Source organism: Ammospiza caudacuta, chromosome 17 (genome assembly GCF_027887145.1).
Source record: "Ammospiza caudacuta isolate bAmmCau1 chromosome 17, bAmmCau1.pri, whole genome shotgun sequence".
NCBI lineage: Eukaryota > Metazoa > Chordata > Aves > Passeriformes > Passerellidae > Ammospiza > Ammospiza caudacuta.
In genome coordinates, this window is record NC_080609.1 from 15,957,722 (window position 1) to 15,973,948 (window position 16,227).

The following is a 16,227-nucleotide window of genomic DNA, read 5'->3' on the forward strand; positions in this document are numbered from 1 at the left end:
CAATTACATGGATTTACTATGTGTTGGGATCGCAGGGGAATGTTGGAAGCAGTGGCTGAGTTAATTATGTTAAAAAAAAAAAAAAAAGGCAAGAACAAAGGTTGTGTTCCTAAAGGACTGTGCTACTGTAATGAAACTCTTGGCAATTTTATGTGACGGGGTTTTTTTTAAGGGTTTCTTAGCAATTCCAGGAATCCCTGTTGGAGACAGCAGCTCCCATTCCTCACCTGCCCACACATGGACATTGGTCCCTCCAAATATTGTCCCCACGTGATAGTAGCAAACAGGTGACAGCCAGAAATTAAATAAGGGGGAAAGTTGAACATTAATTATTGTTTAGCTTATTTTGCAAATCTTACCCACATGACATGGGCTGGGGTTTCCAGGACTGACTGACAGCAGTGGCACGAGGAAAACCCATCTCAGATTATACCCCAAACTTTTCTCTTTGTCCCTGCATCCTCTCCTGGAATATCTTCAAGCCCCTGGGTTTGCTGTCCCTGTGGTGTTTTCATTCTGGAGCCTTTGGGATTCCTGGGCCCTGACATCAGGCCGTGGTTTGATGTTTACCCCGCTGGTTTGTGTGTGCTGGAATTTCATTTAATCTGCATTAGGGCTGCTTAGCCCTCAGGAAAAGCTCAGCCAAGGTCCAAAGTGCAGCCAGGAACGGTGCCTGGAATTAGGGAAAGGTGCAGGGCGTGGATGGAGCTGGGGGCTGAAGTCAGGAAGTGTTTTGGGGAGAAATCAGCTCCCCCAGGCACAATAACTCAGCCTGTTTGCATCCTTACTGTTAGATTTCATATTATTCATTCTTAATTCATCATTTGTAGTGTTTAATTCATTATTTGTAGTGCTTAATTCATTCTTACTAGTGTGCAATTCACTATTATTAGTGTTTATTTCATTATTATTAGTATTTATCCATTATTTTTAGTGTTTAATTCACTGAAAGTTTCCCCCAAGTGTTCCCATTCACCTGTTGGGAGCGTTGGTCTCTCCAGGTGTGTCTCTCCACAGCAGCTAATTAGCAGCAATTAGTGTTGGAGGTCCCTTTGCTGTGGCAGGCTGGAGAGTGGGAATGGAGATAACTGTTGTGGAGAACAGTGGGAATAGAGAAAATAGTGGAAAGCAGTGGGAATGGAGAAAATTGTTGTGAAAAGCAGTGGGAATGAGGTTAACTTTTGGAAAAAAGGGGAATGAGGATAATTGTTGTGGAAAATGGAGGAATGGGGATAATTGTTGTGGGAAGCAGTGGGAATTGGGGTAACTCTTGTGGAGATCAGTGGGAATGGGGATAACTTTTGGAAAACAGGGAATGAGGATAACTTGTGGAATACAGTGGGAATAGAGAAATTTGTTGCGGAGAACAGTGGGAATGGGGATAACTGTTGTGGAAAGCAGTGGAAATGGGGATAACTGTTGTGGAAAGCAGTGGGAAATGGGGATAACTGTTGTGGAAAGCAGTGGGAAATGGGGATAACTGTTGTGGAAAGCAGTGGGAAATGGGGATAACTGTTGTGGAAAGCAGTGGGAAATGGGGATAACTGTTGTGGAAAGCAGTGGGAAGGCAGTTGCCCGGGCAGGGCAGTGAGCTGGGATGCTCAGGCATGTAAATACCTGCTTAAGCAGGGAAGCAAATCCCGTTTGGAATGGCCACAGCTCGGCTGGAGCACCGGGAGCTGCAGACCTGCTGCCAGCTGCCTCCCTGGGCTGCCTGTCCTGCACAGGCACAGAGATCCCCGGGTGCTGTTTGCACCTGCAGCCCCCCAGAGCAGCAGAGAGGAGGAGAAGCAGGAGCTGAAAGCCCAGGAGGAGCCCCTGTGAACCAGAGGAGCTGTGCAAAACCCATGTGGGAGCTGACAGAGCCCATAAAGACGAGCGGGTTCAGCCTCTGGATTAGACTGAATTTGTTCCCAGAAGTTCTGGGATGTTTCTCTGGCACCGCTCTCCCCTGGCTCCAGGGCTGTCTGCACCAGGGCTGACGCTCCCAGCTCTGACAGGCTGTGCAAAAGCCCCGGATTTGGGGGAAAGAGATATCCCATCCCTCGTGCTGCTCCTGACAGGCTCCGCTTTGCACCTCATCAGCACCGGGATCCCCCAGGAGCTTCCTGCAGGATTCACTGGGAAATTGCCTCCAGCCTGGCCTTGGGCACTGCCAGGGATCCAGGGGCAGCCAGAGCTGCTCTGGGCACCTGTGCCAGCACATCCCCACCCTCAGAAATGGCAGAATATTATTTAATCCCACAAAATTGAGGTGAAGCATTAGGAATAACTCTCCCCCCCTTGACACTTCCAGGTGTTAGTGCACAAACATGCTGGGTTATTGTTAAAGGCTTATCTGTGCTCCAGCTACTGGTGCCAACCCTCCTGTAATTATTTGACTTCTGGTTTATGGTGGAATTTCAGGAATAGCCCAACACTGAGCTGGGCTGGCACAAAAATCATTCCAGTTCCTGGATTCAGCATTACTGATCAATAACAACCAGAAAACAAATACTGCTCATACTTCTGGGGCTTTGAGCTGGTCGGCTCTGCTGCTGTTGTGGATTCTACAAAAGTTGGATGTTTATTGCTCCAAAGGGTTGTTGTCCACCAGTGGAAAAGGAAAAATCCAAGGGAAAAGCTTTTCCCTTCCTTCTTGTGGCATGAGGGGTGTTTATTCTGTTTGGGGACTGCATGGCCAACACAAAGGCACCCTCTTGGTGCTCATCAAAGAATAACTGCTCCAAAATAACAAAATATTGCTGTCCTCAGATTGGATTTAAAGCCAGCGTTTGTTGGATCGTTCCTTAAAGCTGCTCCAAAAGTCTGGGGATGTAAAACTCAGTGGAACAGAGCTTGGGATGCAATGTGTGTTTTCCAGAGATGAAGATATTTATAAAAACCTTCAGCTGCTTTCCTTAGAGCAGAGAGAGCCTCCAGCAGCAGGGCTGGTGCGCTCTGGGTGGTAAAAGGATGTGATGGAGGATTCAGGTTATGCATGGGCTGGAAGAGCTGAGGCAAAGTAACCCCAAAGTAACCAAGCAGGCAGGTGCATGTTCCTGTCAGATATTTGATTTGAGCCTCCTGTTGTCTCAGCCTTGCAGCCAGAATGTGTTCAGAGGGAAAATCTGCCTGGGGGAGGAGGTGTGGATGTCACCATCAGCCCTCAGTGCTCCCTGCAGCCAGCTCAACTTTTCCTTCCTTTTTTTCCTTCCTTTTTTTTCCTTCCTTTTTTTCCTTCCTTTTTTTCCTTCCTTTTTTTCCTTCCTTTTTTTCCTTCCTTTTTTTCCTTCCTTTTTTTCCTTCCTTTTTTTTCCTTCCTTTTTTTCCTTCCTTTTTTTTCCTTCCTTTTTTTCCTTCCTTTTTTTCCTTCCTTTTTTTCCTTCCTTTTTTTCCTTCCTTTTTTTCCTTCCTTTTTTTCCTTCCTTTTTTTCCTTCCTTTTTTTCCTTCCTTTTTTTCCTTCCTTTTTTTCCTTCCTTTTTTTTCCTTCCTTTTTTTCCTTCCTTTTTTTCCTTCCTTTTTTTCCTTCCTTTTTTTCCTTTCCTTCTTTCCTTTCCCCTTTCCTTTCCCCTTTCCTTTCCCTTTCCCTTCCTTTAGTGGAAGGTGTCTCCCCATGGCAGGGGCAGCACTGGATGGGTTTTGGGGTCCCTTCCAGCCCAAACCATTCCATGGAGTTATTGGAGATGATGGAAGGGACCTTCCTTGGACAGCAGGATGGGAACAAGTGATGGTGAGCTGGAATTCCATAAAACAAAGGGTGCCATTAGCTGTGAGCTCCTTTCTGACAGGGATTATCCCTCCTGACAGCTCCCACTCCCTAAACAGCAATGCTGGAGGTGTTTAACTACAGCAGGGTGGCTATGGGGTGGGAATGCCCAGGATGGTGGAATTCCATGGTGGAATTCCTGGTGGCTCAGCTGTGACACACAGACAGCCCCTCAACCCCAGCAGGGGAAGTGGAACCTGCCCTGCCCCTCTGGCAGCCACTGACTCCGACCTGAAAGCCCTCAGGGCTCCCAACCACGTGAAATAATAACCCTGGGCTCCTGTGCCAAGTCTCCAGCTGTTCCCACATGTGCATCTCATCCTGACCTCCTCCTGTGCCCGTGCCAGCCCCGAGATTCCATAAAACACCACACTAATCCCCAGCCCTTTTTCATTAAATGACCAATTAAAGCTCAAGGAAAAGCCTCCTTATTATTATTATTTCAGTTGGGAACATGTTCCCTGTAGCTCCCGGAGTTTTTTGGGGGTTTTTTTTGGGATGATAACGTTCCCTTGGCTTTGTTATCAGCAGAGTTTGGTTGCTACTGTGGCTGCTTTGCTCTGGCTCCTTAGCAGAGCTGTGGGTTTCAGTTCCGTGCATTATTAAACTCTCCTGGACACCAGGAGAACATTGAGGTGAGATTGTTCAAGGTGAGAACATTGTGTTTATTCCCTGGGAAGGTGTCGGGGTGGGGAGGTCAGGGAGGGCCAGCAGCTGCAGCAGCCCCTGGGGAGATGGGCAGTGATGCTCAGCTCCTCAGGTGTGGCTGGGACAAGGAGCAAACCCCTTCCCCAAGTGGCATTTGGGGTGAGACTGGCATGGAAAGATGGAGGGAAGTGTCTGCCTGAGGCTGAAACCTATCAGGAATTCAAAGCTTAGCAAAAAAGTGCCCCAAGTTCTTGGTTAGTCTCCTCTGTTGTACCTGAAACAGGATTTTTGGAGGTTCTGGGTGCTGGTCCCAGCTCATCTGGCTGGAGAGCTGCCCCTGACATCCCCATGGATCTGCACAGGGTGTCCATGAACGCAGACAGGCTTTGGCTCTGCTGGGGTTGGCCATGGGCTTGGTGTGTGCTCAGCTCCCTGCATGGCTTTCTGTGCTAGAACAGAGTGAAAACTCTCCACAGATGTCCAAGGGAAGTGTGTCCCTGCCCCGGGGGGCTGCAGCTCCCCAGGAGTGCTCAGGACAGGGATGGTGCTCCCTGCATGGCTGTGCACTCACTGGCTCCCAGTAAGCCCAGTATGGATCCAGCCCAGGCTCTGCGGCCCCAGGGAGGGCAGGAGCAGCTGAGGGAGGTGTGGTCCATGGATGGATGGATGGATGGATGGACGGATGGATGGATGGAGATGGAGCAGCCCAGGGATCATTGCTGTGCCGGATCAGTCCCGGCTGCTTCTCCTGTTCATTGAAGATCCCAACCCTAAATCTGACCCCAAAACAGGCCAGCCCACCTCCCATCACTGTGTGCCTCTATCCTGGATTCTTTTTTCTCCTGTCATGAATGCCCTGGGTGGTTCAGGCTCTGTGTTGCACACTCAGATCCCTCTATGGTGACCATGCAGATCCATCTGGATTGCACTAGATCCACAGAGAGAGGAACTCCTCATGGTGACTTTTCCCTGGGTGCAGCCCAGATCTCCTGGACTCTTTTTGTCCCCCCTTTTCCAGGGCATCTCCTGCACTCTTTTCCCCCTTTTCCAGGGCATCCCCTGCACTCTTTCCCCCCCTTTTCCAGGCTATCACTTTGCAGGTAATGAGTTGAGCAGGGTCGTTAGCACAGCCCGGGCAGGGGGGTGGGGGCTGCACCGCCTGGAAATTTCTCACCGCAGACTTCACTGGGGCCAGACATGTTGTAAATTTTACAAGAAAAACACTTTACAGACCAGAAGTCCAACTCTGCTGAGCACAGAGCTGCTAATTAACAGTTTGGAGGCCACGGGAGCCGATCCCACCTTCCTGGAGCCTCCTGGTTCCCAGTCAGGCTTGCAGGGTTTGGGGGCCTCCTCCAGCTCCAGCTGGGGATCTCTGGTGGTTCCTGTTCACATCCTCCTGCTGCTGCTTCCCAGCTGGCACACAGGAGCTCCCAAACCTCCCAGGCTCTCCTGGAGATGATGTTTAACATCATCCACAGCACTGGGACATCTCAGAATGCTGAAGGTGTCGCTTGTGGTGTTTGATCCCTGCTGTGGCACCTTTTGGTCCATCATCCCTCCCGGTCCCCATCTTCCATCCCCATCCCCCATCATCCACCCCTGATGGATGAGAGCAGATGGAAGGAGCAGGACGGAAGCAGGAGGGGCAGAGCCATCACTGTGAGAAGGTTTTTTGGCTGAAATATCTGTGGTTTTCCTCTCCATCGTGATGAGCTGGGGTCAGAAACCCCGCGAGGTAGAGCTGCCCCGATGGGCCGGGGTGTTTTCCACGGTTTCTCTCCCGTTTCCCTTGGTGACAGCAATAACAAAGTGGGCCAGGAGGGGAGGGAGCTCTGGCACAGCTCTGCCTCGGGGCTGGGCTGGCTGAGAGCCCTGCAGGTACAGCTCCTGCCTTTCCCTTTCCCACAGTGTCCCCTACTGCCTGCGCTCCAGAATCCACCCAGAAAAAAGCAGAAAATCTCAGAAAATCACCGTGGGGAAATGCTGCTAGGCAGGCTGAAGGAGAGCAGGATTCCTGCAGGGAGGGAAATCACACAATCAGGGAATGTCTGGAGCTGGAAGGGATCCATAAGGATCATCCAGACCAATCCCTGCTTCCTCAGGATGAGCTGGATTCAGTCAAACTCTGCCACTGTGCTGCTCCAGAAGGGGCTCTGGGAGGAAGGAGTTTAAAGGGGATGGATCACACAGCAGGAAGTAGAGGAGACAGGAACTGGGAATAGAGAAGCCACTTTCTTTATTTTCCTTTGGATAACACAAGGGAGCCAACCCAAACCCTTCTCCTAGGGGAAAGCAATCTGGGTTAAAAGGGTGGATGGGTTATCCATAGAAAATGTGCTGTTATGGTTCCCCTCTGGGGTTTGCTGCTAAATCAGTGATTTAAATCAAATATTTTGGGGGCAGAATTGGCAGATGAGACAAACCCAGGGAAGCTCTCCCTGCTCCCTGAGGGTGCCAGTCTCTGTGTGGACCTCAAGGATCCCATGGGACATGTGCTGAAACACTGGTAAATTCACCATTTCCCACCCAAATCCACCAAAATCCCTCCCCAAGGCCATCTTTAATCCAGGAATAACCCAGCAGCTCCTGACATTTCCATTTCTCCTTCCTTCCCAAGACCTACGAGCAGAACGAATGGATCATCCACCTGGCCGGGAAGCTGCTGGCCCAGGAGGAGGAGACCTTGTCCCTGCTGGCCACAAACCCCTTTGCAGGCAGAGACCCTCCAAGGTGAGCCTGGAGTTATCCCAAGGGAGAACTTGATCCACTTTGTTCCCATCCTGGATGTGCACAGGAGGCTCCTGTTGGGGTTTGTGTTTGGTGGGATTTGGGGTGGGATTTAGGGTGGCTTTGATGGACACCACAGTGCTGCCAGCACCTCATTTCCCTCCTGGAAGGGCCACAGGGAGCCTTGGGATGAGCCCATTCCCAGCAGATCCATGCAGGGCTCGGTGCTGCTGCTGCTCCTGGCCAGGAATGGTCCCTCCTGCTGTGGTTTCCTGCCCCTCAGCTCTGGGGCTTTTGCCACGTTCTCTTTGTCAAACCCCACCATTTCCATGGACCTCCTGAGGTGTTTCAAAGGCAAAACAGCCCTGCAGGAATTACTGAGTTTGTGGACACTGCTCTTGGAATTGTTTGTGTTTTCAAGGAAGAGACAAAGCCAACATCAGCCAGGGAAAGGCACAGAGGAAAACTCTGAGGTTTTACACAAAAGGAATTTTGTCCCAAAAGCATCTGTTTTGTTGATGGAGTTATATTTAGCTGAGAAAACATTTTTGGGGCATTTTGGATCAACTCAAGCCATGTTATGCTGCTGCTAATGTTTTCCATTTGAGGCTCTGAGGATGCACTGCAAACAGGGATGCAGGTCCAGGGCTCTGTGTGGAATGAAATTCCCCTTGGATCCCAATGATGTTTTCCAGCTTTAGGGCACTGCATCCCCAAAGCTCCTCAGGAGAGAGACTCTTTCTCCAGCTGAGGCACAGAAAACTTCCCACTTTTACCAAAATGGTTCCTCTGAGATGCTTTGAAAAGCCCAAGATGGTAAAAATCCCCAAATCCTGGAATGGTTTGGGTTGGGAAGGAGCTTAAAGCTCATCCAGTTCTAGCTCCAACACCTTCCACCATCCCAGGGTGCTCCAAGCCCCATCCAGGCTGGCCTTGGACAATTCCAGGGATCCAGGGGCAGCCACAGCTGCTCTGGGAATCTGTGCCACCCTCCCAGGGAGGAATTCCTTCCCAAAATCCCATAATCCTGCCCTCTGTGGCCTGGCGCAATGGTACTGGATGATTTTTAACCTCCCTTCCATCCCGAACCATCCCTGACCATGTAATTCCCTGATCCTGCACTTTTATCCAGAATTGAGGGGAAAATTTGCTGCCCAACCTTAGGGATCCCTCCATTCCCACCACAGTAGCTGGGTGGAAAAAACTCCTAATTTTCCTACCCTTATTCCCCCCTCCCTCCACTCCAAAGGGAGTTCTGAGACTTAATTATTTTCATTCCCTGCTAGACTAAATAATTAGGGGAAGGGGCTGTTTTCCATAAGAACCTTGCACTCCATCCTCCACGGGGTTTGTTCTGCTAATGGAAATTCTACACCTTCAATAGCCAAGGGACTTTCAGAATGAGTTAATGCCTTCGAAATGAAATTTCGGAGACCAAAGTTTGGAGGGTTCTTTACAACTCAAGAAATTATAGTATTTTTTCAAGTGTGATAAACTTCAAATGAGAAACAGGTGACTGATTAAAAATGAGGGCATTGTTGAGGGCCTGGCTGAGTGGGAAGCTTGGACCTCGAGGCTGGTGATGTTTGGGGAATGCGGATTTCCCAAATATTCTGGGGCAGTGGATAGTTCATAAAAGCCCAGCCCTCATAAATCTGAGCAGGAGGGCTTGGGCTGAGAAATTCAAAGTGTTGAACACACCATGGGAAAGGCTGCGACAATCAAAGGAAACAAAAATCAGATTTAGCCCACAGGAGGGGAAAAAAAAACCCAGGTTTTGGGGTCTGTTTGGTGTCTCTGATATTAAATCATGGTCACTTCAGGATTTTTATTCCAATTAAAGTAGCACTTCGTTGGAAAAGCCCCACCATGGGTGTGAAGAGCTGGATTTGCAGTGGTGGTGTTTGTGAGGGAGCTTCCCTTTGGATGCTTTGGAGCACAGGGGAATGGGGCATTTGGGATCCTTTTTTATGGGATTTTATTTTATTTCCCATTTAAAAGTGACTGGAGTTGCTATCTGGGCTGGGATGTGTGGAATCAGCCCAAGCCATGGGAAGAGCTTGGTTGTATTTGCGTTTTGTAGAAGCCAATTTGGGGTTTGAACCTTCCCCAAAGAGATAAAGGTGACTCTGGGGCAGTGCTGAGAGCAGGCAGGGACTGGGAATTCCTGCAAAATCCAGGCCTCACTGGGATGAGGTGGAAAAGAATCCCTCAGCGATTACCAGAATTAAATCCCACAGCCCTGAAGGGAAGTTTAAGGGGTTTTCTTTGGGGGAAAAAAACCCTCAGTATTTCAGGGAAGGCAGAGCTCATCCCAAGCTGGCAGGATTTCCCCCAGGCTGGGAAATCTGGTGGCCATGGGATCTCTCATCCAGGGCAGGGTGAATTCCAGTCTTGGATCCATCTGGAGACAGTTTTTGGGGTTTTTTTTTCCACTCAGTTTTCTCTGCCCTTGGTGTTGTCTCACCCATCCTACCCCATCCAGAGAGGAAAAACCAGAGGAAAACCCCACTGTGCCTCTTCCCAAGGGGATTTTGAGGATCAGCTGCCCATGGGATATTCCATCTCTGTGGGACCAGACCAGAATCAGCAGCACTAAAAAACAACCCCAAAACTGCCCTGATTCCCTCAATTTAGGCCAAGATAATTAATTTCTGCTCCCTCCACCACCAGGGCAAGAGCAGCAATGCTGGAGCAATATCACCTTGATGAATTTGGGCTTCCCACCACCTGATTTACAGCAGAGCAGAGAACCTCAACACAAAACACCCCTAAAAAATCCCCAAAAAGTCACCCCATGTTTTGCTTGCTTGCTTTCCCTCTCCCACCCCTCCTTGCCTTGGCAGGCCATTAATTCTAACAGAAACCACCACTGGGTTGTTGGTTTTGTTTTTTTTCCCTGGAACCCCTCAGCTGTTGCAGGGAGACAGCTGCACCCTCTGGAACTAATTACAGCTGTCTGGGAGATTTAGGCCCCCATCCCAGCAAGTCCAATATTGCTGCTAATTTTTAACACATCCCCCTGGGGCTGATACCCGAGGGTGCTGCGGGGCAGCTGCTGCTGCTCTGGGCATGTGCTGAGGGCAAACACTGCTGTAAAAAATAATTCTGGTTAGTTTTAGCTGTTCTGGCCTCTCCCCGAGGCCAGGGGCTGCTGGGGATGCCCCCAAAGGTGGTGGCAGAAGGGTTTTTCGGGTGGTTCAGTTGCTCCTCCTCTGTCGGTGTTGTCGCTCTCCTGGCACCGCTGTTGGAGCAGGAGTTGCCCAAAGGAGGCTTTTGGTTCTCTCACAGCAGAGAGGGTTTTCCCTCTCCTAGGAGAGTCCTTGGAATGCCATCCAGCCCTTGCCATGGGCAGGGATATCATCCACCAGACCCCATCCGTGGACACTTCCAGGGTGGAGCAGCCTCAGCTTCCCTGAGGAGCTGTGCCAGGGCCTGTCCACCCTCACAGGGAGGAATTCCTTCCCAATGTCCCAGCAAATCCTTCAGTTTAAAGCCATTTCTAACAGGAGCTGGTGCCAGGGATCCAGGAGGAGCTGCCAGCCTGTGTTTGCTCGGTAAATCCCCACAAGTGCTTCTCATCCTTCTCTGAGTACCTGGGACACGCTGGTGAGGTCAGGCAGCTCCTTGCTGACCTTCCAGAAGCTGTGGGTGTTTCTCCAGAGCAGGAATCAGGGAATCTCCTGCAGGCTCAGTCTCCAAGACCTGTGGATCCCTTCCAGCTGCCAGGAGATTTTTTGGAAGCCCCAAAACTTCACAAACTCTGGAAGGATGGGAGTTTGTAGCATCTTCCCTCCCTGAATCCCAGGAAGAGGGAGCAGGACCAGCACTGGAGGAGCTGGAAAACCCCATAATTCCAGGATTGAGGCACCCAGGCAGGTTATAAACACTGGCAGAGCTTGTAAACTCTGTGAGCCCTGAAATGAGGGGCTCCAGTGGGTATTAAACACTGCAGCTTTTACATCCTGAGCCTGGCTAGGAAATATTCCCTCCTGGCTCCAGGTTTTCTCACATTTATTTTGGGAATATTTGGAGATGGGTCCAGCTTGGGAAGTGCTCTGCAGCCACTCAGTGAAGGAAAAACCTCCAAGCATCAGAGGGGCAGGTGGAGGATGCTGGGAGCAGGAGATTCCCATAAAATCAGCTCTGAAGCATTTTTGGGAGGTGGATCTGGGATTGGAGGTGGAGATGGTTTGGCAATTCCAGGAAGCAGTCAGGCAGCAATTGGAAATCTCCCATCATCCTGGAGGGGCTCCCTGGACCCTCAGGGATGAGGCTGTTCAGTAACACTCAGTTATTAACAGGAATTTTTTGTTCCTGCAAAGGAAACCCTGTGGGAATAGCTCCAGCCCCTGTTTGGCTTTTCCCAGCCTCAGAAAGAGTGAAGAGAGGGAGTGAGGAATGGGCCAGGCTGGAATGAAGGCAGCAGCTGCAGGGCAGGGTTTGTGGGGGTGAGGTGCAGGTTTGTGCTCCCCAAATTCCACTCAGGGCCCCTTTGCCTGTTTATCTTCCTTCATCGTCAGAGTCATTGAGTCATGGAATGGTTTGGGATGGAAGGGACCTTAAAACCCACGCAGTGCCACTCCTGCCATGGCCGGGACACTTCCACTGTCCCAGGTGCTCCCAGCCCTGCCCAGCCTGGCCTTGGGCACTGCCAGGGATCCAGGGGCAGCCACAGCTGCTCTGGAAAACATGATGGGTGTGATGGACACAGAATCCCAGATCACTGAGGCTGGAAAAGGCCTTTAGGTGCAGCAAGCTCCACCTGTGCCCACTGCCCACCTTGTCCCCAGCCCAGAGCTCTGAGTGCCACCTCCAGGAATTCCTTGGACGCCTCCAGGGATGGGGACTCCAAACCTCCCTGTGCATCCCATATTCCCATGGTTTCATAGGAGAATCCTTCCTGTGCTGCTCTCCTGGGTCCCAGCAGGACTGGAGCAGAGCTGTTGGGCTTGGAGCCACCCCTGGGCTGGGTGCAGCTTTCCCCAATCCCCTCACCCTGCCCTGCTCCCCAAAGCCTAGCGCTGATGGCAAACCCATCGGAGCCGTCCCTCGTTATTTCAGCAGCAGGAAGGACCTTCCCAGCACTCCAGGGATCCCCCAGCTGCAGTGCCCTGCTCAGTAGCAGGGTCTGTATTTTCCTAGTGGAGCAGAGCAGGTTTAAATGAGCACTGACACGACTTTGACAGTTTTATTTTGTGGGTGTTTTATGGACTCGCCCGGCGACGCCGGCGATGCTCCCGGCGCGGGCGCCGCTGCGGCCCTTGTCAGCATGTCCTACATCAAGGGGGACAAACCCCCCGGATCCAGCAGCATGGGCAGCTCCCAGGGTGTTTCCTGACACTGATGAATGTTCCTTTCTGCACTGCTTTCAAAGCTCCTCTGCTGTCAGCTCCCGCAGCAGCCGGAGAACAGATGCGCTCAGAGCCGCGCCGCTGCTGCCTGGGCAGGGCGTGCTGGGGGCTCACACTCCCTGCTCCCAAATATCCCAGGCACAAACACTCCAGGATGGCTCTGAGAAAGGAAAAAATCTTATTATTCCTGCTACTACTATTATTATTATTATCATTATTTCATATTTATCTGCGGAAAGGTGTGGGGAGTGCTCAGAGCAAGGGATGTTAAAGCTCCTCTGCTCATGCATCATTCCCGAGGCACAGCTGGATTCCTGAATGGCATCAAGAGGAGCTTGGGAGCTTCCCAAAGCCTTCCCAAAGTCACTGCTGCTGGCTGTGGGCATCCCAAGGATGGACGGATAAATGGATGAATGAGGGATGAATGGATGAATGAGGGATGGATATAGGGATAATGGATGGATGCACAGATGGATGGATGGATGGATGGATGGATGGATGGATGGATGGATGGATAATTGGATGGAAGGATGGAGTACCAGGATGCGGAGCCACCCTGAGCACCCTCAAGCCGATTTCTCCATTCAGAAAGGCTCCAAAACACCAATCCAAAGGAACAAACCACAGTCCAAGCCTCTCCCCAGGAGCCCTGGCAAGGCCTGAGCTGCTGTTCTGTCTCCCACAGGTGGATCCGGGGGGAACACTTCAGGTACAAGTTCAGCCAGCCCGGGGGGAAGCACGCCCGCGATGGGAAGTGGTGGATCCGGAAAAGGATCGGCCCCTATTTCCCCCCCGTCAACCTGCAGGGCCTCAGGAAGTTCTTTGAGGACAGGAATTGGCCTTATCCCGTGCAGGGCTGAGGGAAGAGGATGGCCAGGACAAGAGGGACCAGCTGGGAAGATGGAGAATGGGCAGCTCCTTCCAAACATCTCTGGTTTTTATCCGTGTCCTTGTTCACGGCTCTTTTCCAGAAGATTCTTCCAGAAGATTCCCAGCCAATTTGCCCACTTGCTCTGTGAGCTGCTTTTTTTTCTCACCTCAGTGGGTGATTTCTTTTGCCAGGCTGCTCCATTCAGGAATTCCTCTGGAACTGGGAAAAGGCAAGCAAATAACCAAGACTGGTTTTGGGGGACGTGTTGGTGCTGCCAAAAGCAGCTGAATGTGGGTTTGAACCAAAAATGGGAAAACAAACCAGGAGGGATCTCTGTGGTGGTGTGGGCTGTGCAGGCAGGCACAGGAATGGCCCTTTTCCATGTTCTCTTGCACCTTTTTAACCACATACACCAATTGGGCACCACTGGGAACGTGTTCCTGGAAAGGAATTAAAGAAACAATCCTTGAATAACCAGCAGGAGCCTCACTGGGTTTTTGTATTTCCTGGAAGTGCTAAAAAGGGAAAAAAAGGAGCCCAAGGGACAAGGCAGCTCCCATGGGAGTGGGGTGGCAGGTGAGCAATGAGGTGAGTCCTGACTTGTGTTTTGGGGAGAATCCAAAATTTGGTGTTGTGTCCAAATGTCTGTCCCCATCCTGGGGATCCAGGGCTGGGAGAGGAGAATTCCCCCTCTCCTTCTCCCCTGGCTTCCAGGGTGCCTCTGCTCAGGGTTCCTCGTGGTTTCAGTGGATTTTCCATCCAAGCTGCTCCTTCTGCAGTGGGTGCAGCCCTGGATGGGAGAGGGGTGACAGGGGATGGGTGACAGTGACACCCCCCGGGCACCCCCATGCACTGGGCACCCCAGCCCTGGCCTCCCCCTCCCCAATTTAATGAATTTCTTTTGCTTTCCAACCTCTGGGTCAGGGATAATGGATCCCAGACCAGCATTCCCATTCCTGTTTGCTGCTTGTTAAGCTTTTTTTTCCCCTTTTTCTTTTTTCAATGCAAGCTCCCCACTCTGTTTCAGAGCAGTGCCTGGAAGATAAAACCCATCCAAAGGGGCAGGAGGAGATTCCATTGGAAATGTATACCTGGGACAAGAATTTAGAAAAGAAAAGGAACAATTATTCTGAGGTGGGAGGAAATCAGAACCACATTCAGTTATCTGCTCACTGGGAAGGGTTTTGTGGAGAGGATTTTTATCCCAGAGTTCAGCACTGAAAGGAAAATTCTACAGCAGCACCAGGGGAGGAAAATCCACCTGGGAGCTGCTCCTGCCAGCTCTGATGTCCCTGAGGTGCCACCAGCCTCTGCAGAGGTTCTGGAGGGCAGGGTTGGGCTGAGCCCCATGGGGTGATGCCCTTCCTGGCTCATCCCAATCCCAAACCCGATCTCATCCCGCTCCCTCTTCCTGGTTCTCTGTCAGGTCCAGGGAAATTCCAGAGCTGAGACAGGCAGGACGTGGCCAGGTGGTCACCCCATGTCCATCCTGAGCAGCTCCAGCTCCACCATGGCTGGAGACATCCTAGGGCTGTTCCTGAATCAGAAATAATCCATTTTAATTTTTTTATTTTCTTTTCCTACATGGAATTTACTGACCCTTGGGGTACCCCAAGTGTTTACACTTAGTGTAACTGAGGTAGAAGTTATTTTCCCCCTTTTTTCTCAAGATTCCAGCATTTGGAAGCATGAGGTCCCTTCACAAGCCCAGCTGGGTTTGCATGTCTGCCCATTGGCCACTGGCTGTGGTGAGGTGGATGCAGCTCATCCCAGCTGATTTCCCCCCTAAAAAAGAAGGAATTCTCCCCTTTTTTTTTTTTAATCCCACATCCAGGTCTGTTCCTGAGGAGAGCAGAAGGTGAATGTGAATGGACAGAGGGGTTTAACTCATCCCCTGGATGTAGGGAATGAGGAAATGATTTGTGCTTGGGGAATTTGGGAAGAACCAGCAGCAAGGGATGATCCCATGGCGAAGGGATGGGGCTGTAGGAGGCTGGATGGGGCATCCAGACATTCCAGAGGGGCTGGAAAGGACCTGAAATCCCATCCCATCCCACCCCTGCCATGGCAGGGACACCTCCCACTGTCCCAGGGTGCTCCAAGCCCCAGTGTCCACCCAGGTTCCATTTTCAAACATTCCTCTAATAACCCGAATTTGCTTTGTGTTTTGGGAATGTGGAGGGGTCAGTGGTGAGGAGCTGCTGGAGATGAGTTTGTGTCCATGCAGAAATTACCCCCACCAACCCAGAGAATTCCTTATTCCTGCATCTTTTATAAATCAGAGGCATTGATTTTTAAAGCAGCCAAACTCCAGGCTGGGAATTCCCATAGGAAATCCCTGCAGTCATATCCATTCCCTGCTCCCAGCTGCTTGGAAAAGCTGGCTTTGCTTTAGCACATATGAAAGGGAAAAGCCTTTTTTGTTTTTTTCCTTCCTGGTAGATTGAGTTTGGCCAAACAATTCCTTGTGAACTGCTGGGCAGGAGGCACAAACCTGTAGGCAAAATTATGCAGCTGCTCCAAGTTTAGAGCAGCATGGGATGAATTTCAGGATCATGTATTAGTTTCCATTTAATCTGATTATTCCAGGCTGGAGTTCCTGGAGGGTCTTCAGGTTATTGTCAGTCAAAAGAATCTTTAAAAGCTTCCATTTGCACTCAGCTTTTCCCATTCCAAGTCTATTTTCATTATGGATCGATTTTGATTTTAATGAAAAAATTATTCTCCCAACTCCCTGCTTTATTCTTCCCCCCCCCCCCCCCCCGGGGTTAAAATTGAAGCCACGATGGGGTCTTGCCATTCAAAATCCCATTTTCCAGCTTTCCTCAGGGTGTTGCTTGGGCAGACAGCAAGGGGCAGATAACTTGGGAAGGCA

General features: G+C 50.8%; 1 protein-coding gene across 1 annotated transcript in view; it reads left to right on the forward strand.

Annotated features, from left to right (window-relative positions):
* LMF1 (lipase maturation factor 1) overlaps window positions 1-13,720 on the forward strand; it is a 136,198-nt gene extending 122,478 nt beyond the window's left edge. Inside the window, exons 10-11 of the mRNA XM_058816187.1 lie at window positions 7,018-7,130; window positions 13,167-13,720. Coding sequence (XP_058672170.1) covers window positions 7,018-7,130; window positions 13,167-13,341 — 288 coding nt within the window. The 3' untranslated portion in view covers window positions 13,342-13,720. The remainder of the gene's footprint in view (window positions 1-7,017; window positions 7,131-13,166) is intronic.
* Window positions 13,721-16,227: the final 2,507 nt, after the last annotated feature.